Source organism: Tachyglossus aculeatus, chromosome 3, assembly GCF_015852505.1.
Source record: "Tachyglossus aculeatus isolate mTacAcu1 chromosome 3, mTacAcu1.pri, whole genome shotgun sequence".
Taxonomy (NCBI): domain Eukaryota; kingdom Metazoa; phylum Chordata; class Mammalia; order Monotremata; family Tachyglossidae; genus Tachyglossus; species Tachyglossus aculeatus.
The window spans coordinates 49,367,532-49,393,603 of NC_052068.1; the positions used below are offsets into that span (position 1 = coordinate 49,367,532).

A 26,072-nucleotide genomic window follows, 5' to 3' on the forward strand; every position below is an offset into this window, starting at 1 on the left:
TAACTCCGGGTAACCTTGGGATGTGTGAATCTGCAGAAGGAGAAGGGCTGAATGCTAAATTTAACCAATTTCTGTAGGATGAAGAGGCCCTCTGGATGGACTAGTCTCTCCACTCTCGTATCGTCTTGTTCAGGAGCCCTTATATGCTGGATTGGGTCCATTTTCCATTTCTAAGTACAGATGGTCCCTGCTGGAAAGGAAATGCCCCTCCCACCAGAGGCCATATGGGCCAAACAGCTTTTTTTAACCTTCTCTGCTCACGGACTTACAGACAGGGAAATGGAGCTGATGTTTAGCATTGCTGCTCCAGGCTGGTATCCCTGTGGGCTCATCAGTGTGCTTCTCTGTTGATGCAGCATGAATGTTGGACCAAGCAACTTCCATCTTGTCAGGGGACCCCTGTTACATTGTAATCTCTAAGGGACAGGTGTTTACCTAGCTTACTGTGCTCTCCTCAACACATAGTACAGGGCCCTGCACACAGTAAGTGCTCAGTAAATACCATTGATTGATTCTCTAAAGTGATCTTTTCCCACCCCTGCTTCCTCCAAACTACAGGGGTACAGTCCCTTAAATCCTGCCATATAACCAATCCCTTTTGCATCTATCTCCCCATTTCCTCACCTTCCCAGTTTTCTCCTTGCTTTCCACTGTTGATCTTTCCCTTAATTGATGGCCCCTTTTATTGATTGGTTTGATCAAAGCCCAGACAGTGACATAGCCCTTGCTGATTGGAAGTGGTGATGTCTGACCATTGTTTGAGTTGATTTACTAGGGAAGCAATAAAGTAGCTAAAAAGAAGAAAGGCCATCTTCCATTTGGAGAATTAGTTGTTTCTAGGCAGGTTGAATTTTGTGTCCTGAGAATTAGAGCATTTTCCCAGTGGCCTGCCGGGCTCATCGGCCTTGCTTCCCAAGTCCCTACTGACTTCTGGCCTTTAGCCATTATCTCCAGCTTCTGAAAACTATGGAGTAGAGCTGGGTGTTAATCCACCATTGATAGATGCAGATATTGTTGGGGATAAGGGATTTCCTAGGCAGCCCAACCTTGACAGTTACAGGAACATGGTCCTCAGGAAAAGTCAGAGTACTGGAGAGAAACAGACTGTAAACTCAATTTGGGCAGGGAACATGTCTACCAACTGTGCTTTATTGTACTCTCCCAAACACTTATTACAATGCTCTGCACTCAGTAAGTGCTCATTAAATATGATTGATTGATTGAAAGAAATAACAATCCCAGGGGAAAAGACTGCAGTGTGGCTTGTATGGGGAGGGAAAATAGGAGAGAGCATATCTCTGTGATACCTGCAACTCCAGGTAAAACAAGGAAACTGAGGTTTCCAAGTTCAGCATTTACTGGCAGAGAAGTTCCTCCTTTCAGATCAAAACCTTTGCTACTCTGGGCTCAGTATGAGTTGGCCTGGTGGAAAGATAATGGGTTTGGTGGTCAGAGTATCTGGGTTGTAATCCTGGTTCTACCACTTGTCTGCTGTGGGACCTTGGACAAGTCACTTACCTTCTCTGTGCCTCAGTTGCTTCATCTGTAAAATGCGGATTAAAACTGTGTGTCCTATGTGGGTCAGGGACTGTCTCCAACCCGATTATTTTGTATCTGTCCCAGCTCTTAGTACAGTGCCTGGTGCATAGTAAGTGCCTAACAAATAGTATTAAAGACAAGTAAACAAAAAAGAGAAGAATCCAGTCCATTGGTTCTTCCTCTGGTTTTCATGACTCCTGGGAACTGGAAGAAACAAGCAAGTGTACAATCTTAGTTTGTGCCTCTAGACTGTGAGCCTGTTGTTGGGCAGGGATTGTCTTTATTTGTTGCTGAATTGTACTTTTCAAGCGCTTAGTGCAGTGCTCTGAACATAGTAAGCTCTGTAAATATGATTGACTGGCTGTAAAAAGGAGAAAAGGAGCTTCTTGCTCTTAGAGAGCTTTGGGGTGTGAGACTCTGGGGATTATGCAGAAAAGGCTCTCTGGATTCTGCTGTGTGCTTTGATTCAGGATGCCTGGAAAGCGATCAGCCTTGAAGAAAAAATGAGAAAAAAAAGATAGTAGGGAGGCAAGAGAAGGGGAAAGTGGGTCAAGTAGGAGTTAGAAAATTGGGAGAAAGTGGAAAAAGAAAAATCAGTAGCCACCACGGAGGTTTTGCTTTTGTTCCCACTGATAATTGGTTTGATGTGATCTGTTACCTTTATATAGAATGATAAGATGTTGGTCCTGTGGAAAGGGCACTGATCTGGGAGTTAGGAGACCTGGGCTCTATTCCTAGTGGGTGCGGTTGGGGCTGTTCCATCAGGAGCAAAGGTTTCTGACAAAAGGACCCCCTAGAATGTTCCTCAAGGTGCATGGCCCAGAAGGTATACTGAGAATAGCTGGCTAAGATGGACGGCAAGGACCACCGTGGCTACACACGGAATCGCCTGCCAAGTCATTGTGTTACAGCACAGCAGTAGTGCTATGCTGCAGTCCCTTTCGCCATAACTGGATTCTGTGCGTTTAAAAAAAAAATCAGTCTTTTTGTGCATTCCCCAGTGCACTACTCAACCTTGCCAGCAAACTTGCTCATTGCCCTCCATACCTCACTGGGAATAACATGGCAGGCAAGATTGAGAGCGGCAAGTCACGCTGCACAAACCAGCCACTGGTCCTGTAATCAATTTCTTCAGAACCAGACATCTGACTCCATTGTTAGACTCCAGCAGAGAAAAAGCAGCCAGTAAAATGATTGAAGTGACAGCACTAGTTGGGAAGTTGAATTGTAGTTCCAGTTCTATTTTGGGGACTCATTGCTCTGGGCCTAGAAGAATCTAGCCCCACTTCTCTCCCACCTGTTCCAGCTGCCTCATAAAACTCAATCCCTAGATGTCCAACCAAGACCTAGGCAAACACAGAAGAAAAAGATGAAATTAGTTAGTTGGAAAAAAAAAAGCTCCGTGAGGTAATGGACCTACACATCCTCTACTTCCATTTCACACCATCACATTTAGTATAATGCTGTATCTTTGACTTTTCTGTTGTGTCTCTCTTTATTTCCCCCTTTTCTCTAAAAGATCTACTCCTCCTTGTCCATTCTTCGACTCTGTCCCTCACTATAAACCTCTCTTTCTTACCTCACCTCTCAAATTTATGGTTTTAATGGCGTATACTGACGGCCATCCTTCTCCACTTAGTTAACTGTGCTTGTGGGAGTGGGATAGAATTGTTCCTTTCCTTAAGGATTTTACAATCTAGTGGAGAAAATAGGCACTAAAATAGAGATATTAGGAAGAAGGAAAGGGGGATATGTATATATGGCTTAATAGAAAGGGAAATGGCCTAGCAATCAGAGGACCTGGATTATTCTAATCCCAACTCCACCATTTGCCTACTTCGTGACCTTAGTGCCTCAGTTTCCTCATCTGTACAGTGGGGATTCGGTACTTGTACTCCCTCCTTTGAGCCCTGTGTGAGACTGGGACTGTGTCCAACCTGATTAACTTGTATCCACTCCACACTTAAAACAGTGCTTGACACATAGTAAGCAGTTAACAAATACCAAGTACCAGAATTATGTACATAATAATAATAATGATGATGGCATTTGTTAAGTGCTTACTATGTGCCAAGCACTTTCTAAACGCTGAGGGGGATACAAGGTACATGAGACGAGAGTGTGAGTAATAGAGTGAAGTATACTAGTGGGTTAGAAGTTTTTAACGGCTTAGATGGTGGAGGAGAATTATAGAATTTGGCAAGAGTTTTTAAAGACCCTGAAGGTCATAAAGGTTTTAAATAATCAAAACAAGCAAAAAAAAAGCTCTTGTTATTATTCCCTCAGTCCCTTTCATCCTTTAAATCAATCAGTTAATAAATGAGCAGTAGTTAAACATCTGCAATGCTTAGTTTTTGCTCTTTAGGGTTTTTTTTGTTTTTGAGCTTCTTACAGGTGTAATAAGAACTTGCTAGCAATATGTAGTAAAACATTATCCCCCTAGTCATTTTATAACAAGAACTGATCTTCGCGTAATTTTGCCCTTAGTCTTAAGAACCCTAATGTAAAGTGAATGACAAAGATAAATAGTAAGTTAAAGATCTTAAAGGTGCACATATCTTAAGCCAAAAAGAATGCTTAATACTTTTGTTGTAGTTCTAAGAGATGAGGTATTTTTGTTGTATGAACTTCCTTGTGACTTCCTCCTAATGGGGTCAGGAATTTGTAGTTGTGTAATAGCTGGGGGTGCTGGTAAACTCAGTGTCAACCTCATCTCTCCCCAGCTTGTCTGATCTTGGTATTGGGGGCCCTCATATGCCTTCTGTGTGAGACCTTGGGTAAATCACTTCACTTCTCTATACCTCAGCTTCTCATTAAAAAAAATGGGGATTCAAGGCCTATTCTTTTTCCTACTTGGCCTGTGAGCCCTGTGTGGAATAGGAACTGTGTCCAATTCACATGTGTTTTATCTACTCCAGCGCTTAGTAAATACATGTGCTTGACACATAGTAAGTGCTTAGCAAATATCACAGTTACTATTATTACCTCCTCCTGCATCCTAAAATTAGAGGCAGTTTGGGAAAATTGCTGGCTTGAGGAAAAGCTGGAAGTATTCTGGTCAATCAAATATGCTGATGTACTGTTCACAGATTGGCTTGGAAACAGGGCTGATATTACTTGCCTTCCCTAGTGTTTGTTTCATGTTTGAATCTCTGGAACTCCTATAGGGAGGGAGTGGTGTAACATTAGACACACCTTGAAATATCAGTGGAAGATGGTCAGTTCAGAGGCAGATTTCTCTCTTAAAAACGCTTGTCTCTGGCAGATTGTGTAATTTACTATTTTTGGCATCCTTGCAATGATCATAAACTCATAGTTGAGGTGTGAACTTTCTTCCAAGTTGTTGAAATTACCTTTTTTATTGCAAGAGACTGGACTGGAAATTGACATCTGCTGCAGTGTGCTTCTTTTTGTCTTGCCTCACTGTTGCCTGTGGCATAATTCTATTAATTTTTTTAAAAAATCATTGGTAGTAGTTATCGACCACCTACTAAGCGCATCACACTGTACCAAGTGCCTGGGACTATACAACAGAAGCCCAAGGCATGGTATCTCTCCTGAATGAGATTACAGTTTTACAGAGGGAGATAGGCATAGCAGTGTTGGCAGATAATGCACTCGGAATAGGTAGTTGAGTAGATTTGTATACACAAGCAATGGGAAATCATATAATCAATATATAAATGGCAAAGGAGGCTCTTGGGTTGATAGAATTCAGAATGTTGGGAATTAATGAGAGAAACCTTTTGGGAGGAGGTGAGATTTTAAGAAGGCTTTGAAGGTGGGAGGGCTGGGATCTGGTGAATCTGGATGGGATCTATGTTCCCTGCTGGGAGGAAAGTGTGTATGGTGGGGGTGGGGGGCGGGCAGAGGACTTCGCAGGTATGCATGTCCTGTTGTGGTTGAGTTGAACAGAGACAAAATAGAATATTTATCTTTATCTTTATCTTCCCTGATGTGTTGGGAAAAGGTTAGTGACATTTACCAAGGGGAGTAGATGTCTGTCCAAGCATAAATGAGTTTGGGGTATGCATTGTTGTCTTGTTGGTGATGCAAATGTACATCACCTGTTTTTCCTTTTGAGTAATATCAGGAGAAAGGGCTGAGAACTATGCCTTCTGCTGGTTTGGAGTGAAGAAAGATTTTATCCTTCAATGATTCATCTGCAGAATTTCTAAAAGATGGCCAGAGTCCTCCCTCTGACAAAATACTCCCAACTGGACTCCAAGTTCATTCATTCAATTGTATTTATTGAGCGCTTACTGTGTGCAGAGCACTGTATTAAGTGCTTGAAGTTTTATCCAGAGGCAGAACAGTCATGAAATACCTGACCCTCTGTATAAACCCTTTTGTGCTTCATTAAGTGGGGCAGAAATGACATTCATATGAGCTTGCGTGTTGTGCTAATATCTATCAAATTTTTCTTATGTGCTTTTAAGTTTTTCAACTTTTCTATTTTCCCAGGTCTATGTGGAATTTGACGACCTTGAATGGGAAAAACGAGAGTGGGTTAAAGTTTATGAAGATTTTACAACTTTCCTGGTGGAGTACCAGTTGGTCTGGGCAAAAAGAAAGGACCCTAGCCAGACTCAGGGATCAAAGATCAAACAAGTACAGTGGCCGGCATTGGTAAGGTTTTTCACTTGTATATTTTGCCTACTTTGAAAATGTATAAGATTTGATTGTAGCAAAGTGAATGCACCTTGCATATCATCCATCACCTCTCCAGCTGGGACCAGTGGAAACTCTGCTTATTAGGCTGCCTGACTGATAGCAAACTATCCGAGGTCCTTTGGTAACACTGATAAGAACAGAATATTGAACTGGACTGGTTGACAACTGGCTTAACTGAGGACGGCAGTGCTTGTGATAGTATGTGTTTACTACATTAGGGCCTCATTGTCTCTGGCCTGTAGCTACTTTATATGATCCATGGAGTAATAAGTGGAAATAAAATTTATATTTTTTTCACAACCACTCTGGACTGTGGCTATGGAGAACCTATCCATTTAACCAGGAGGGAATTAGCATGGTTTAGTGGAAAGAGCCTGGGCTTGGGCATCAGAGGTCATGGGCTCTAATCCTGGCTCCATCACTGTCAGCTGTGGGGCTTTGGGCAAGTCATTTAACTTCTCTTTGCCTGTTCCCTCATCTGTAAAATGGGGATTGAGACTGTGCCTGTGAGATTGAGCCCCATATGGGGCAACTCAATTACCAGAAACATTCTGGGCATGTTACTCTCCTCCTCAAAAATCTCCAGTGGCTACCAATCAGTCTGTGCATCAGGCAGAAACTCCTCACCCTCGGCTTCAAGGCTCTCCATCACCTCGCCCCCTCCTACCTCACCTCCCTTCTCTCCTTCTACAGCCCAGCCCACACCCTCCGCTCCTCTGCCGCTAATCTCCTCACCATACCTCGTTCTCGCCTGTCCCGCCGTCGACCCCTGGCCCACGTCATCCCCCTGGCCTAGAATGCCCTCCCTCCCAGCATCTGCCAAGCTAGCTCTCTTCCTCCCTTCAAGGCCCTACTGAGAGCTCACCTCCTCCAGGAGGTCTTCCCAGACTGAGCCCCCGCCTTCCTCTCCCCCTCGCTCCCCCTCCATCCCCCCGTCTTACCTCCTTCCCTTCCCCACAGCACCTGTATATATGTATATATGTTTGTACATATTTATTACTGTATTTATTTATTTTACTTGTACATATCTATTCTATTTTATTTTGTTAATGTGTTTGGTTTTGTATATATGTTTGTACATATTACTCTATTTTACTTGTACATATCTATTCTATTTTACTTTGTTAATATGTTTAGTTTTGTTCTCTGTCTCCCCCTTCTAGACTGTGAGCCCACTGTTGGGTAGAGACTGTCTCTATATGTTGCCAACTTGTACTTCCCAAGCGCTTAGTAGTGCTCTGCCCACAGTAAGTGCTCAATAAATACGATTGATTGATTGATTGATTGATTACCTTGTATCTACCCCAGCCCTTAGAACAGTGTTTGGCACATAGTAAGTGCTTAACAAATATTATTATTATTTATTAGAAACAACCAGATTAACTGGAGGAGAAATTCAGATACAAGGGAGAAGTTGTATATTCTCTCAGGTGTTAATAATGTAACATTCATTGCTTTACTCTATTTGGTCAATCTTTCTAGACAATACAATCATATCTTTCTGAACAATTTAAAGAAGTGTACAAATAAGGAGTGAAATAGATTTGCAAATCCATCAGTCGCAAATATATTAAAAATCTCAGTCTTACAGAGTCCCATGAAACATAAATCAGATTCTTACATTCTCCTGGATGTCTTTTTCTTTTTTTCCTTCCCTATCTCCTCCTCAGACATCTGTAATGTTTATTCTGTCCATCCTAGTTTTCCCTAATTCATTCAGTCATATTTATTGAGCACTTACTGTACTTATTGTACTCTCTCAGTTGCTTAGTGCAGTGCTCTGCACACACAGGAAGCAGTTAATTATTGCCATTGATAGAATGATTTGTCCATCTGTAGGCCCCAGATTATTCTGCAGCCGTATTTATCATTATTCTTCATGCTGCTTTGCTCTCTTCCCAATCCCTTGGTACTCCCAGATGCAAGGCATTTTGATCTCCCTTTCTGTTTTTCCTTTCCCTCTGTCTCCTTTACCTTGAATTTTTTATGGTACTTCCATCAGAATTTGATGGAATCTTAAATGAAAGTTCTCATAGCTAGGAAGATATTAGAGTTAGTATTTGGTAGGAAACTAGCATGAGCAAACTTCTGTGGCTTGTATGTTCAAGCAGTCCCAGAAGGCGCCTCTTACAAAGGCAGTTTTGTAATATTTAAGTAGCGTTAAAAAAAGGAACTGCTCATAAATGTGTGTTTTTGTTTTTTCATTTCTCTTTTTGGTTCCCTTTGCCTAAATAGAAAATCTGCTTCAGTTATGGGCTGTAGGCACGTGGAACAGAACAAGGGATCGGGGATCAGGGAGGAGAGCAAAAGAAATTCATCTGCTTTCTCCGCCTTTCTTTCTGAATGAACATTCTGAAGCCAAGTGGAAGATAAGACAGATTCTGTCTCCTGGCCCCCGGAACTAGTTGCTGCTGCTTTAGGTGTACTAGACTGGGAACTTAGAGTTTAGGAAAGAGTCTTCCTAGAGAGAGGGGCAGGAACAGCGACAAAGTGCTGAAAGTTGAATTCCATAGTTACAGCTCTATAGATATATAACTAAAAGTTTAGTCATTTTTAAAATGAATGTAAGTACAGAAGAATATTCTGGGTAGCTTCCTTCCAAAGTAGCATATAGAGTAAAACCTCCCATAACATGATTTTAGAATAAGAATAATAATGATGATGGCATTTATTAAGCACTTACTATGTGCAAAGCACTGTTCTAAGTGCTGGGGAAATTACAAGGTGATCAAGTTGTCCCACGAGGGGGTTCACAGTCTTAATCCCCATTTTACAGATGAGGTAACTGAGGCACAAAGAAGTTAAGTGACTTGCCCAAAGTCACACAGCTGACAATTGGCAGAGCTAGGATTTGAACCCATGACCTCTGACTCCAAAGCCCATGCTCTTTCCACTGTCACACTGCTTCTCTTAAGCATTTTGTCTTTAGAAGACAAAATTTGACAAAACCTTTATATTCACACATCTCAAATGATTTGCCTTGCTTGATAGGCCAGGGATTAACAAGATCTTTGGGCAGGGGAACCTCTCTACCAATCTGTTGTGTTCTGATCTCCCAACTGCTTAGTACAGTGGTCTGCTCTTAGTAAGTGCTCAAAGGATACCATTGATGATGGTGATGAACAAGCATTCAGGGGAAAGGCACTGAAGAGAGAAATAAACCAATGACCTTTTTTTAGTAAATGATGTTAAAACTTTATTGTGAGATCTTCTGAGTAATCAAGTTTACTCTTGCCAAGAAGCCTCAAAACAAGCAGATGATTTGTCTTAAAATTGACAAACATTTAAAACATTTTTTGAAATTATACTAATAAGGATAGCATTTAATCAGAATTGTAATGCTTGTGTGAAATTAGCTGCATGATTTTGGTACTGATTTTAGAAGGATTCAATTTGAACATAGTTTAATTAGAAAACATAAATGCTTTCATTATTTAAACAATCTGGACAGATCCAACTTGACTAGAAAAAGGAGAGAGAAAGCATATCAGATTCAATTTTATGGTTGCAGTCCTGTTGAAGAGTTAGAAAAAGACCCAAAAGTTTTCCATAAGGAATATTGGTTTTATTTCCCTCCTTCAAGCCACAGATTTTCTTTCCTAGGTATAGTTTATAAAAAGGACTCAGATTCTAAAGTGTAACATATTGGAATCGTTTAGTTGGTGAGTTGGCTTTTCCATTGCAAGTGTGTCCCATACCTTTTCATTTGCCTTGTTATGCTTGGAACTGTTAGGGATTTCCATTCTGCTGCTGTTGTAATAGGAGCAGCCAAAAGCAGCAAACCATGTAAAATGTAGATGGTGGGTGTTGATTCCATTTTTTTTCCTCTCCAGAAATGCGGTTGCTGTATCTACCATGTGTTCTGATTTAAAAGGAATCCTCCCAGCACACTAGTGCTAGGTCCCTGGGGAAAATAGGCCAGTGTGGGAAGTTGCAGCAGCCAGATCAAAAACATGCCTTATTCATTCTGGTTTTTTTAGTATCTTTATTAATTAAGCTTCTTCTCTTCACCTCCTTATTTTAAAATGGTATTTAAGTATTTGCTAAGCACTGGGGTAGATGCAAACTAATCAGGTTGCATACAGTCCATGTCCCTCATGGGGCTCACAGTCTTGATCCCCATTTTACAAATGAGGTATCTAAGGTACAGAGAAGTGATTTACCCAAGGTCACACAGCAGACAAGTGGCAAAGCCAGGATTAGAATCTAGGGCCTTCTGACTCCTAAGCCCATGCCCTATCCACTAGGGTATGCTGCTTCTCCTGTATATTCCAGTCAGTTACATGCCTAGCCCCAGTTATCATTGTGTAAAGAAATTCAGTTGCAGTGAGTAAGAATTTGGAGAACAGTCCTATAAATCGGGTGACAGACAGTATTTGGCCATGTCAGTGATGGCAGTATCAGATACATGTCCCTGTTCCTTTGGGAATATCCTAATTCCTTGTATGTTGTTAGGTTTCCTTTTTCTTGAAGTACAGGTTAAGGATTCCCAACTCTGCAGCCCGATTCCAGGTTTGAGGCTCCTACAAATTTTTCTCCCAGCCCTCTCTCCTTACTACGAAGGCAAAACCGATTTCAGCCATTTGGATGACTGGAGGTAGGGAGAAATTTTCCACCCTCTCCCATCCCTTAGGCTGTCGTCCGAATCTGCTTTAATTCCCTGGTCCTGGAGCATTTCTCTGAGGGGGTCCCTGACCTTGGACTATTGCTTCCCACCAAGATCCCTGATTGCAGAGGCCTCCGAGATGGCTGCTGGCCTTACTTGCTTATCATCCGAAGTCAGACCTGCAAGAAGAGGTCATTTTGAGCATTGCCCTTTCACTGATAACTAGTTTGGTTTCTTCCACATAGGAATTCTGGCTGGGAGAATGTTCTGTGGTGTTTTTTGTTGTTTTTAATGTCCAAAACTGTCTACTCCTAAGAAGGTTGGCAGCAGTAATGAGAATAGGATTTAGTGCTCTGACCTGTTTGGACCTTGCTTTTCCTTCACCATCAATTCCACCTATTCACACAGGGATTATTACTTCAATTTTGGAGTCTGATTTTTACACTCGAATCCATTAATTGTCAGTGTACCAGCAAAACAGTCACATCTGGCACTAAAGACAGCTTCTCCACTTTCTGTCATTGACCTTTTTTTCTTTTTCTCCCTTTCTGGGTAGCCTGTTTTCCTCCTGGTCATTTGTCCCTGCCTTGCCTCCAGTTTATGCCTGCAAACTTTCCTTATCCTGTTCTTCCTGTTCTCTCTGTCCCTTTCCTGCTTTTTTACAGTATCCCCATATCTCTCTTGTCATCAAGTGGAAAGTGAGGATACTTTTTGTTTCCCGGAGCCTGTTTTCCTTTCTTCCTCCACTCCCCCTCATCCTTTCATTCCTTTGTAGCTATTCTTCTTTCTGCTCCTCATCCTTAATTAGGAGTAGGTAAAATTCACCACAAAAATTATATCCAGCTCACCACTATTTACAGAATAGCAAATAGCAAAAGTAAAAATATGGATATCATTATTGCCTGTGAATGTCATTACTACATTTGTGGCATGTTTCTGAATGATTTTTAGAATTTAGTGTGGATTTTTGAAGTATTTAAAACAATAAATTCCTTAGAAATATTATTGGTAAGTATTACGAATGCTGGATATGTAATGTGTGCGGCTCTTCACAGCCTACTAAAACTCATCAAGGGCTTTTTCATTCATTAATTTAATCGTATTTATTGAGCTCTTACTGTATGCAGAGCACTGTACTAAGCGCTTGGGAAGTACAAGTCGGCAATAAATAGAGATGGTCCCTACCCAGCAACGGGCTTACAGTCTAGAAGGGGGAGACAGACAACAAAACAAAACAAGTAGACAGGTGTCAAAACCGTCAGAATAAATAGAATTATAGCTATATGCACATCATTAATAAAATAGAGTAGTAAATATGTACAAGTAAAATAGAGTAATAAATACATACAAATATATATAAGTGCTGTGGGGAGGGGGTTGGGGTAGGGCAGAGGGAGGGAGGGGGGCGATGGAGAGGGAAGGAGGAGAGGAAAAAGGGGGCTCAGTCTGGGAGGCCTCCTGGAGGAGGTGACCTCGGTAGGGTTTTGAAGTGAGGAAGAGAGCTAGTTTGGCAGATCTTTGAGGGATAGCATTCCAGGCCAGGGGAAGGACGTGGGCCAGGGGTTGAAGGTGGGACAGGCGAGAATGAGGCACAGTGATGTGGTTAGGAGCGAAGGGTGCGGGCTGGGCTGGAGAAGGAGAGAAGGGAGGTGAGGTAGGAGGGGGCGAGGTGATGGAGAGTCCTGAAGCCGAGAGTGAGGAGTTTTTGCTTGATTCGTAGGTTGACAGGCAACCACTGGAGATTTTTGAGGAGGGGAGTGACATGCCCAGAGAGTTTCTGTACAAAGATAATCTGGGCAACAGAGTGAAATATAGACTGAAGTGGGGAGATACAGGAGGGTGGGAGATGAGAAAGGAGGTTGATGCAGTAATAGCCCAATAGTGTCCACCCTTGCCTTCTAATGCTTTCTCATGCTTTGCCCAGCTATTATTCCTTTCTTCCCTGGCTGCCTGCACTTTTTCTCTTTCCTGCCCCCAGTCTTTCTTCTCTTTCCATTTTTCTCCATCCCTGACCCAGCCTTAAATGTCCATGCCCCTCCCTTTCTCCCTATTGCTGAGCCACACCACTGCTGTCCATTAATATATGTCTCCCCTGTACTTTTTAAGGTATTTGTTAAGCGCTTACTATGGGCCAGGTACTGTACTAAGCGCTGGGGTAGATAAAAGCTAATCAGGTTGGATAAAGTCCATGTGCCACATGGGGCTCACAGTCTTAATCCCCATTTTTCAGATGACATAACTGAGGCACATTGAAGTGACTTTCCCAAGGTCACATGACTTTAAAGTGGCCAAACTGGTATTAGAACCCAGGTCTTTCTGACTTGTAAACCTGTGCTCTATCCACTGAGCCATGCTGCTTTCCTTGGAGACTGGAAGCTCCTTGTGGACAGGGATCATCTACCAGCTCTATTGTAGTATATTTCCCCATACACTTAGTACAGTGCTCTGCATACAAAAGCGCTCAGTAAATACCATTGATTGATTCTTCTATAGGCCCTAATGTGCTTTAGAGAAGCAGCGTGTCTCAGTGGAAAGAGCACGGGCTTTGGAGTCAGAGGTCATGGGTTTGAATTCCGACTCCACCACATGTCTGCTGTGTGACCTTGGGCAAGTCACTTTACTTCTCTGAGCCTCAATTACCTCATCTGTAAAATGGGGATTAAGACTGTGAGCCCCACATGGGACAACTTGATCACCTTGTATCCCCTCCAGTGCTTAGAACAGTGCTCTGCACATAGTAAGCACTTGACAAATGCCATTATTATTATTATTTTGAGTTATGCTGCCTAGTGCAAGTTTTTGGAGTTGGCCCTATACTTCTTCTCTCCCTTGCATGCACACCCCCTGCCTGAGGATATTTTTGTGGATGCCAAATTGGAGAGGGAGGGCTGTGTCTCTGGATGAAGTGAAAGAGAACCTTGGGGGAAACAGCTTTTTTGGAGCAGAAAAACTGTCAGAAAAATTAAAATGTAACTATGACTATAAATGGTCACAATGTAACTTTGCAAACATGAATCTGTAGATGGTTAGTGGTCACCTCCTATAAGCTTGGCGCTGACACAATTCAATTTAATTGGTCTTTCTCTACAAAGACCTCAAGAATCAGTTAAATCAGTTGTTCAGCCAAAGTTGAACATCAGCTTTCTTTTCTTCTTAAAGCACTTTGTACTGTCAGTCAGTTGTATTTGAGTACTTACTGTGTGCAGAGCACTGTACTTGGGAGAATACAATACAAAAGAATTGGTAGACATGTTCTTTGCGTACAAGGAGCTCACAGCCTAGTGGGGCGGGAAGAAACGACAGACATTAATATGAATAAATTACATATATGGTATTTGGTATTTAAGTGCTTACTATGTACCAGGCACTTTACTAAGTCCTTGGGTGGATACAAGCTAATCAGGTTGGTCACAGTCCCTGTCCCATGTGGGGCTCACAGTCTCCATCCCCATTTTACAGATAGGGTTACTGAGGCAGAGAGAATTGAAGTTACTTGCCCAAAGTCACACAGCAGACAAGTGCTGGAGCTGGGATTAGAACCCATGACAAAGTGTTGTAGGGCTGAGGGAGTGATGACTATCTACTCCTTAAGTGATACACATCCAAGTGCATAGGTGACACAGAAGGGAGTGGGATTAGGGAAAAAGAAGGCTTAATCAGGGAAGGCTTCTTGAAGGAGATGTAATTTCTAAGTGGCTTTGAAAGTGGGTAGATTGGTGGTCTGTCTTATATGAAGGAGGAGGGAGTTCCAGGCCAGGGGGAGGATGTGGACATGGGGTCAGTGGTGAGATTGATGAGATTGAGGTACAATGAGTAGGTTGGCGTTACAGGAGCCAAGTGTGCGGACTGATTTGCAGTAGGACATTAGTGAGGTATGGTAGGAGGAGGTATAAACTGATTAAAGCTGATGGGAAGGAGTCAAGCGCTTAGTACAGTGCTCTGCACACAGTAAGCGCTCAATAAGTATGATTGAATGAATGAGTGTCTGTTTGAGGAGGTGAGTGGGAACCCACTGGAGATTCGTGAGGAATGGATAGAGTTGGACAGAACAGTTTTTTAGAAAAGTAATCTGGGCAGCAGAGTGAAGTGTGGGCTGGAGTGGGGAAAGACAGGAAGCAGGGAGGTCAGCGAGGAGACTGCAGTAATTAGGATGGGATAGGATAAGTGCTTGGATCAACATAGCAGTTTTGATGGAGTGGAAAGGGCAGATTTTAGCCATGTTGTGAAGGTAAAACTGACAAAGTTTTGGTGACAAATTGAATATGGTGGTCGAATGAAAGAGATGAGTCGATAATGTGAAGGTTATGAACTCGTGAGGCTGGGTGGCTCAGTCAGTCAGTGGTAATTTTTGCATGAGTGCGTACTATATGCCGAGAACTGTACTGAGTGCTTGGGAGAGTTTATACAACCAAGTTGATAGATATTTTCTCTGCCTACCAGAGGTTTACAGTGATAGGGGGTTAGTGGTGTTGTCTACAGTAGAGAGGGAGGACATGGTTAAAATGTTTTCAGTGGCAAAATTGGAATTTTTTTCTCTGAGAACTAAATTGTCATATATTGAAAAGTTAATTGGCAGAATACGTTGCCTTCATAATGATCCCAAAAGACCTAAATTTCCCATTGTGAGTATCTTCTGTAAGGGAAGGTTTCAACCAGCCTGACGATGACCAAAACTTTGCCCCAGGCCACCAATACACTGTGGCTGCTCCATTAAAATATAAATACAAGCGGAAAAGAAAACTTGGCTGTCAGCACCTATGATGGTTTCTTGTGCAGCCCTCTGTAGTTTTCGGTATCGTTTGAACCTGAAGCAGGAAGAACCTTTCAAAATGTATGTTACTGGAATTGATATTTTCTCCCCATTAGTTTGTACTCCAATTTATGGCATATGTACTCTCTCCCAACCACTTAGCACAGTGTCCTGCACACAGTAAGTGCTCGATAGGTTCGATTGATGTGTTTGAAGAAGTAAGTCTTTTTCTCACTGCAGCCAATGTAGGGCTGCCTGGCCTGACCAACCCAACTCCTTTTGTAGATCACACTACCATTTATGACCCAGCCTTCCTTGACTTCATGATCATCTTTTTCCAACTGAACCAGCCACCTCTGAATTCTTCATCTTACCATTTGGCCTCTGCCATTTTCAAAATATTGATGTCACTAAAATTGTTTTAAGATATTTGATCGGGTGTCTGATGAATTACTTCTGCTTGCTTATTATAACCATGATCATGAGTAACCATTGATTCCCCCACTCTGTATAGACAATGATAATTCATTAGATTTTTAAACTCCTTGAGAGTAGGGATCGTATCTACTTTCTGTTGTACTTTCTCAAGCATTTACTACAGTGCTCTGCACACAATTAAGTACTCAATAATGGGTATCGATTGATCCTAGTTGCTTCAGAATATTCAGTAGAAATAAAAAGTCTCTGCTCCCAAGAAGTTTTTAATTAAATAGTCCAATTGCTCATCTTCAGATAACCCCCTGATAATTGCTTTGTCATCTTTTTGTCTACAGTTACTGTAGCTAGTTTAATTGGCTCTTAATTGATTCCAGTAGTTTTGTTATTTGGAGAAGATTGAGGGATGGAGAATTATTACATTTTCTCTGAAGTGCCAGGACTCAAGGCTTCATTGTTGTGCCATGACTTCCCCCATGGCAAAGCATGAGAAGTTGGGGCTTGGGAGAAATATTTATTCAGGAAAAGCCAGAGAGAATTACAAAAGTCTAAGCAAACCATTGTGTAAATTAGATTTCTGGCCTTTCAATTCTGTTTTAAAACATAACTATCCTTTGAAATTGTGAATAGTGTTATGGACAGTGATTATTTTTGTAAAGTAAAGATTAAGTAGTTGAAAATGCCTAAGAATTCCTTCCCTATGCTCTGTAGAAGAACTGCTATAAAATACACTGAAGCCATAAATAAAAATTGTATTATTGAAAGCTAAATTTTGGGAATTTTTAAAGAATTAAAACAATTGGCCATGGTTACTGGTGGTCATAATGATCCCAAGTCGTTTTTGAGCATTCACTCGGTGCTCAGCCCTGCAGAGGCTGACATAGTGTTTGGGAAACTGGCTGACAGATTGGGATATCAGCACCCAAGGAGGAGCGGGGAGGGAGGAAGAGTAGTCTGTGAGATTTGAAGAGGGAGGGCATTCCAGGCCAGAGGCAAAACATGGGCGAGGGATCAAGGGTGAGATAGACAAGATCAAGGCACAGTGAGGTTAGAAGCAGAGGAGCGAAGTGTGTGGGCTGGGTTATAATGGTTGTAGTAGGAGAGTAGTCAGGTGAGGTAAGAGGGGGCAAGGGGATTGAGTGCCTTAAAGCCAATGGTGAGGAGTTTGATGCAGAAATGGATGGGCAATGGGCAACCACTGAAGTATTTTGAGGAGTAAAAAAAAAAACCCTATCCTGAATGTTTTTGTAGAAAAATGATTCGGGCAGCAAAGTGAAGTATCGCCTGGAGTGGAAAGAGACAGGAGGCTGGGAGGTCAGCAAGGAGGCTGATGCGGTAATCCAGATAGGATAGGATGAGAGATTGTATTATCATGGTAGCAGTTTGGATGGAGAGGAAGATTGGACTTTAGTGATAACGGTGGAACAATACAGTACTGTGTGCTCTGCAAACAGTAAGTGCTTAATAAATATGATTGAACTGAATGAATGAATGAATTTAGTGATGGATTGACTATGTGGGTTGAATGACAGGAGTCAAGGATAATGCCAAGATTATGTGATTGTGAGACAGGGAGGATGGTGGTGCCATCTGCAGTGATGGGAAAGTCGGGGAGGGCAGGGTTTGGGTGGGAAGATAAGGAGTTCTATTTTGGAAATATTAAGCTTGAGGTGACGGGAGGATATCCAAGTAGAGATGTGTTGAAGGCAGAAGGAAATATGAGACTGCAGCGAGGGAAAGAAATCAGGGCTGGAGATGTGTATTTGGGTCATGATAGCGAATGAGGTCTCCAAGGAAGTGGGTGTACATGGAGAATAGAAGGGGACCCAGAACTGAACCTTGAGGTACCCCCACAGTTAGCGGGTGGGAGGCAGAGGAGAAGCCCATGAAGGAGACTGAAAATGAGCAGCCAGAGAGATGAGGAGAACCAAGAATGGACAGTGTCAGTGACACCAAGGAGTTTATTCCCTCCCCGTCCTTTTGTCTCTGTGACACCGTTCTTGGCTTTGGCCAGGGCCTTGGAGCAGACATGGGACAGAATGGGACAGAGATCTTAGACTAATTTAGGCTGCCCCATCCAGCTTGCCCTGCTCAATGCTACCTCAGTGCTGCTCAGAGCTACCTTGGGCTCTTCCATTTACGACTTCTTTCTCCTACATCCCACTCATTATCCAACCAGTCAGCATGCCCCTTCTATTCCACCCCAATTCTAATAATGATGATGATGGTATGTGTTATGCGCTTACTGTGTGCCAAGCACTGTTCTAAGAGCTGGGGTAGGTATGTGCCAAGCACTGTTCTGTGCTGTTCTAAGTGCTGGGGTAGATACGAGGTAATCAGGTTGTCCCACATGCAGCTCACAGTCTTAATCCCCATTTTACAGATGAGGTAACTGAGGCACAGAGAAGTTAAGTGACTTTCCCAAGGTCACACAGCAGACAATTGGCCGAGCCGGAATTAGAACCCACGTCCTCTGACTCCCAAGCCCGTGCCCTTTCCACTAAGCCACCCTGCTTCTTGGTAGAAATTCTTTGCTGCCTTTGGATGAAGCAAAGAAACTCCCATTCACCTGCCTCTCTTTAACTCTTTCCTTCCTCCAACTACCCTCCTTCTTCTCAAACACTGGTCCAGCTTTAGTGAGGTGGATAGGTGTAGCAGGGGAGGGAGCGGTCATTTAGGAGGGGTTTGCTGCCCCTCCGCATCCAGACAGAGTTAATAGAATCCATGAATGGTATTTATTAAGCACTGTTCTAAGTGGATTGCGCTGTGCAGCATCTGGGCCCGATTTGCCCCAGAGGGATGGAAGGAGTTATCAATCAATCAATCAATCAGTCATATTTATTGAGCGCTTACTGTGTGCAGAGCACTGTACTAAGCGCTTGGGAAGTACAAGTTGGCAACACATAGAGACAGTCCCTACCCAACAGCGGGCTCACAGTCTAGAAGGGGGAGACAGAGAACAAAACCAAACATACTAACAAAATAAAATAAATAGATAAGTACAAGTAAGATAAATAAATGGAGTAATAAATATGTACAAACATATATACAGGTGCTGTGGGGAAGGGAAGGAGGTAAGATGGGGGGATGGAGTTGTGCAGAGAATGTGGGAGCTGGTGGGGACTTTGGGTCAAGGGGAAGGTACTGGGACCCAGGTGATTGCTATCCAGACCACCACCACGATAATACAATCGCTCATCCTATCCCACCTGGATTATCTCATCAGCCTCCTTGATGACCTCCCAGCCTCTTGCCTTTCTCCACTCCAGTCCATACTTCACTCTGCTGCCCAGATCATTTTTCCACAAAATGTTCGACATATCAACCCCACTTCTCAGAAAACTCCAATGGTTGCCAACCTACCTCTGCATCAAACAAAATCTCCTCACCATTGGCTTTAAAGCAGTCCACCACCTTGTCCCCTCCTTCCTCACCTCACTACTCTCCTTCTACAACCCAGTGCACACACTTCACTCCTCTAATACTAACCTTCTCACTGTGCCTCACTTTTTCCTGTCTCACTGCCCACCTCTGGCCCGGAACACCCTCCCTCCTCAAATCCAACAGACAAGTACTCTCTCCCTCTTATTGAGGGCACATGTCCTCCAACAGGCCTTCTCAGACTAGCCCCCCCCCCCCCCCCCACAAGTTTCCTCTTCTCTCACTCCCTTTTGCATTGCCCTGACTTGCTCCCTTTGTTCTTCCCCCCTCCCAGCCCCACAGCACTTATGTACATATCTGCAATTTATTTATTATTAATAATAATAATAATAATAATGGCATTTAGTAAGCGCTTACTATGTGCAAAGCACTGTTCTAAGCGCTGGGGAGGTTACAAGGTGATCAGGTTGTCCCTCGGGGGGCTCACAGTCAATCCCCATTTTACAGATGAGGTAACTGAGGCACAGAGAAGTTAAGAAGTTAAGTTACTTGCACAAAGTCACACAGCTGACAATTGGTGGAGCCGGGGTTTGAACCCATGACCTCTGACTCCAAAGCCCATGCTCTTTCCAATGTCAGTTTATTGTTGTATTGTACTCTTCTAAGCACTTAGTACAGTGCTCTGCCTGCAGTAAATGCTCAATAAATACGATTGAATAAATGAATGAATTAGGGTGGTCCCTACCAGGATGCCAGCTAATATTTTCCTGCCTGCTTCCAGCCGGCAGGGGTGTGTGACTTGAACGAGGGCCCTGCGTGTTTCACTGGCTTAAAACAAAAATATTGGGTTGGGGCAGAAGGGTCCAAGTTTACGGTACACAGGGCTGATAATGGTAATTGTGGTATTTTTCAAGCACTTACTATGTGCCAGGCACTGTTCTAGTTACTGCGGTAGATGCAAGCAAATTGGGTTGGACACAGTCCCTGTTTCACATGGGGCTCACAGTCTTAATCCCCATTTTACAGGTTAGGTAAATGAGGCACAGAGAGAAAGTGACTTGCACAAGGTCACACAGTAGGCAAGTGGAGGAGCCAGGGTTATAACTCAGGTCCTTCTGACTCGCAGGTCTGAGCTCTATCAAGAAAGTCTTTGGGAACAGAGGCCTAGGAGGGTGTAGAGAAATCTGTAGTGTGATTTTTATTTTTCCACTGCCACATAAGGGTTGGTTCTGGATCAGAATCTGTCAATCAGTGGTATTTATTGAGCACTTACTGTGTACAGAGCACTGTTCTAAGTACATAATATAATAATAATAATGATGGCATTTGTTAAGTGCTTACTATGTGCAAAGCATTGTTCTAAGCGCTGGGGTGGATACAATGTGAACAGGTTGTCCCACATGGGGCTCACGGTCTTAATCCCCATTTTACAGATGAGGGAACTGAGGAACAGAGAAGTTAAGTGAGTTGCCCAAAGTCACACAGCTGACAAGCGGTGGAGTAGGGATTAGAACCCACGACTTCTGACTCCCAAGCCCGTGCTCTTTCCACTGACCCACACTGCTTACATGGGAGAATACAGTGCAACAGAATTGGTAGACAAGATCCCTGCCCACAACAAATTTACAATCTAATTGCTTGTAAGTCTGTAGGAAAATGCACCCTAAAACATGACTGTTCAAGTTACAGCCAAATTCTTGAGGGACATATTTTGGACATATTGTGGGATATGCCTATAGAAGAAAAAAAAAATGAAATCAGATTATTAGAGTTACTTTTGCTCTCTAGAAGAATCTCAGGGTATACAAAAATATAGTTACCTAGGAGGATTATTGTATTGAGAGTAGATGGTTCATAAATGTGCCATGACTGGCTTTTCTGTACGAAGTCCTATATTATTCATTACTTAGAGAATGCTTTACGCTTTTGGTACTCATTGCTATTTTACTATATGAAACACCAAGTTACAAAAGCACAAAGTTCTGTAAGGAAGAAGCTGGGTAGCTTAGCAGAATCCATCTTGACAAGAGCCATCCACATGTGCGCTTCTTCCTACACTGAATCTCATTAATAATCATAATTAAAATAATAATATTAATTAAGCAGTTACTATGTGCCAAGTACTGTTTTAAGCACTGAGATACATACAGGTTAATCAGTTCAGACAATTCCTGTTCCATATGGGGTTCCCAGGCTATGGAGTGAGGAGAACAGGTTTTGAATCTCCTTGTGCCAACTTGAGAATCTTGCTATATCAAAAACAGATTTGTGTTGTAGAAAGATTGTATCCTTCTGTTCTTGGGTTTTATTTAAACAGTGTAATTAATAGAAGTACATGTTTTAACAGAGCTGACTGTACACAAATATGTATTCTCCGTGTAAGTTAATTTGCTGGTACAATGGTAGAACTGGGTTAAAAGCTTATAGGGCTGAATGAACTTCAAATACCAGAAGAGTCATATAGCATAAGAGAACAGTTTTTCAGCCCTGTAAAAATCTAAAGTAATAGAGCCAACAAAATTTGAAATGCAGACAATAGAGGAAATAAAAATAGGTACAGTTACTGGAAAGAGAGCTTCACCAAAGGTCAACTTTGGTTTGATCGCTGGACATGTCCCTAGGCCTTTGGTGAGCTCAGGTCGCAGAAATAAAACCTTTCTCACAACTTTAGGAAGTGGGAATGCAGTTGAATGTTCATTCATTCAGTCATATTTATTAAGCACTTTACTGTGTTCAGAGCACTGTACTGAGCACCTGAAATTTTCAAACCATTAGGCAATTTTAAGAGAAGAAAGGGTAACAAGATGAAACTATATAGCAAACCTATTTAGCATATCAGGAATGTTTAGAGAGTAGGGTACATTGGTATTAAGATAATTATTAATAATAATAGTAATAATGATGGTATTTGTTAAGCGCTTACTATGTGCAAAGCACTGTTCTAAGCGCTGGGAGGGATGCAAGGTGATCAGGTTGTCCCATGTAGGACTCACAGACTTAATCCCCATTTTACAAATGAGGGAACTGAGGCACAAAGAAATGAAGTGGCTTGCCCAAAGTCACACAGCTGACAACTGGCGGAGCCGGGATTAGAACCCACGATCTCTGACTCCCAAGCCCGGGCTTTTTCCACTGAGCCATGCTGCTTCTCATATATTACAGTATTAAGTATAAGAATTAAGGGAATAGAGATATACTATGGTGGTAGTGATTTTCGAGTTAAAATGGAACAGAGTGCCTGCAGCTGCAAGGTGTAATAATTCAGCCCCTATTGCAAAATGGAAACAAACAACATTTTGACAAATAAAAGATTAAAATTGCATTTTATGCCAGAAAATGTCATATAAGTAGGTGGCCATTGCAGGTAACATTGTTGCTGCCACCCATTGTCTATATCTAGAATAGCAACAAGCATTTACATAGTATATATTTAAGATTTTGTTTTATCATTTAATCAGCCCATACTATGTATCAAAGATTCCTAGAGTTATTTGAAGGGTCAGAAATTCTGCAGGAACCACTATTTTTATTGTACTGACTTGTATAGATTGTGGTCTTTCCTAAGAATCATGGAGTGTATGTTTTCAGCCTCTTCATATGTTGCCTTATTTAGAAGAATTGATATTACTATAACTAATAAAATACTTGGGCTACTGTAAGCTATTGAGACCATGAAAATCAGTGCTAAAGATTGATTACCTTTTACAAAAATTGGTCTGAGATGCTTAAGATAAAAAAAATCACTACCTGGGAGATATTTTTTAATTTTCAAAACTAGCAAGAAAGGAAAAGAAACAACAGGGATGGAAAAAATTGTATAATTGAATTGCTAAATGTAATTATTAAATCATCATCATCAATCGTATTGAGCGCTTACTGTGTGCAGAGCACTGTACTAAGTGCTTGGGAAGTACAAGTTGGCAACATATAGAGACAGTCCCTACCCAACAGTGGGCTCACAGTCTAAAAGGGGGAGACAGAGAACAAAACCAAACATACTAACAAAATAAAGTAAATAGAATAGATATGTACAAGTAAAATAAATAAATAGAGTGACAAATATGTACAAACATATATACATATATACAGGTGCAGTGGGGAAGGGAAGGAGGTAAGATGGGGGGGATGGAGAGGGGGGCGAGGGGGAGAGGAAGGAAGGGGCTCAGTCTGGGAAGGCCTCCTGGAGTAGGTGAGCTCTCAGTAGGGCCTTGAAGGGAGGAAGAGAGCTAGCTTGGCGGATGGGCAGAGGGAGGGCGTTCCAGGCCCGGGGGATGACGTGGGCCGGGGGTCGATGGCAGGACAGGCGAGAATGAGGCATGGTGAGGAGATTAGCGGCAGAGGAGCGGAGGGTGTGGGGTGGGCTGTAGAAGGAGAGAAGGGAGGTGAGGTAGGAGGGGGCGAGGTGATGGAGAGCCTTGAAGCCCAGGGTGAGGAGTTTCTGCCTGATGCGCAGATTGATTGGTAGCCACTGGAGATTTTTGAGGAGGGGAGTAACATGCCCAGAGCGTTTCTGGACAAAGACAATCCGGGCAGCAGCATGAAGTATGGATTGAAGTGGGGAGAAACACGAGGATGGGAGATCAGAGAGAAGGCTGATGCAGTAGTCCGGACAGGATAGGATGAGAGCTTGAATGATCAGGGTAGCGGTATGGATGGAGAAGAAAGGGCGGATCTTGGCAATGTTGCCGAGCTGAGACCGGCAGGTTTTGGTGATGGCTTGGATGTGAGGGGTGAATGAGAGAGCGGAGTCGAGGATGACACCAAGGTTGCGGGCTTGTGAGATGGGAAGGATGGTAGTGCCGTCAACAGATGGGAAAGTCAGGGAGAGGGCAGGGTTTGGGAGGGAAGACAAGGAGTTCAGTCTTCGACATGTTGAGTTTTAGGTGCGGGCAGACATCTAGATGGAGATGTCCTGAAGGCAGGAGGAGATGCGAGCCTGGAAAGAGGGGGAGAGAGCAGGGGCAGAGATGTAGATCTGGGTGTCATCAGCGTAGAGATGATAGTTGAAGCCGTGGGAGCGAATGAGGTCACCAAGGGAGTGCGTGTAGATCGAGAACAGAAGGGGACCAAGCACTGAACCTTGGGGAACCCCCACAGTAAGGGGATGGGAGGGGGAGGAGGAGCCTGCAAAAGAGACTGAGAATGAAGGACTGGAGAGATAAGAGGAGAACCAGGAGAGGACGGAGTCTCTGAAGCCAAGGTCAGATAGCGTGTTGAGGAGAAGGGGGTGGTCCACAGTGTTGAAGGCAGCTGAGAGGTCGAGGAGGATTAGTATAGAGTATGAGCTATTGGATTTTGCAAGCAGGAGGTCATTGGTGACCTTTGAGAGGGCAGTTTCCGTGGAATGTAGGGGACGGAAGCCAGACTGGAGGGGATCGAGGAGAGTGGTGTTGTTGAGGAATTCGAGGCAGCACGTGTAGACAACTCGTTCAAGGAACGAGTTATATGCATTTGTTTAAATGCATATAAACAAGGAAAAATGAAAGTAGTTGCCGGAGGAAGGGGAAAGAAATGGAAGTGTTAGTTTCAGTAATTAAAAAATTGCTTTTGTGTCTGTTTACATGATCCCATATTTGTTCACAGCCAAAGTTTTCTTTCTTGTTCTTTAAGCAATCTTTCTCTTTTTAAGAAGAAAACAAAGGCAAGGCAGAGTCCTATAAAAGGAGCTCAACATAAAAGGAAAAATTACTGATTATGGTCCAGATTAGGTTGAAATATTTAAAAGCCTTCCTTAAAATGTAAATGTTTATCAGCTGAGAGCTTCTGATATTTAAATCTTAGTAGTAGAAATAGTAATTGTATTTATTATCCAACTGACCACCAACCCTCCCCATCTTCAAAACCGTGCTAGCTTCATATTTCTTCTAAGAGGTCTCCTCTCATTTCCCACCCATTTTAAGCACTCACTTTGTGCCCAGGCACTGTTTTACGCACCTGGGTAGTTACAAAATAATCAGGTTGAATAATAATGATGGCATTTGTTAAACGCTTACTATGTGCAAAGCACTGTTCCAAGCTCTGGGGAGGATACAAGGTGATCAGGTTGTCCCAGTCTTAATCCCCATTTTACAGATGAGGTAACTGAAGTGTTTGACTTACACTTAGTAAGTACTTAACAAACACCTTGATTATTAAGTGCTTTGTCACCTTCATTGCCAACATCTTGCTCAGTCCCTCCCACCTTTTTGGGACTCTGTCTTCCTTTCTATTTGACAGACCACTGCCTTCCCCATCATCCATATTCTCCAACTACTACAGCCCCCAGCGGACTGACTTTCGCGTTTTATATATCCTGTTGTTCCCTCTATCTCTAATTTGTTTTAGTGTCATACTCCCCTGCTAGTCTGTTAGCTCTCTGAGAGCAGAATGTAGAATACTAATTCCTTTTACTCTCCCTTATGCATAGAATAGTACTCTGCACACAGTAGATATATGTGCAGAGCACTGTACTGTCAATTATAACTCTGTACTTAGCATCCAAACTTATCAAAGAGTGTATACTTTTGTTGTCATCTATTAACAGTTAATGATAGCATTTATTAAGCACTTACTATGTGCAAAGCACCGTTCTAAGTGCTGGAACACTGTTCTAAGTGCTGGAGCATTGTTGATTCATTCATTCAACCGTATTTATTGAGCGCTTACTGTGTGCAGAGCGCTGTACTAAGTGCTTGGGAAGTACAAGTT

The 26,072-nt window shown here is 42.6% G+C and overlaps 1 protein-coding gene across 2 annotated transcripts in view; it reads left to right on the top strand.

Annotated features, from left to right (window-relative positions):
* Positions 1 to 26,072, top strand: part of JMJD1C (jumonji domain containing 1C) — a 385,625-nt gene that overhangs the window by 175,400 nt on the left and 184,153 nt on the right. For both annotated transcript variants that reach the window (XM_038743527.1, XM_038743526.1), the window contains exon 2: positions 6,004 to 6,168. Coding sequence is in view for 1 of the 2 variants with exons in the window: in XM_038743526.1 (XP_038599454.1) it covers positions 6,004 to 6,168 (165 nt within the window). In the remaining variant the exon portion in view is untranslated. The remainder of the gene's footprint in view (positions 1 to 6,003; positions 6,169 to 26,072) is intronic.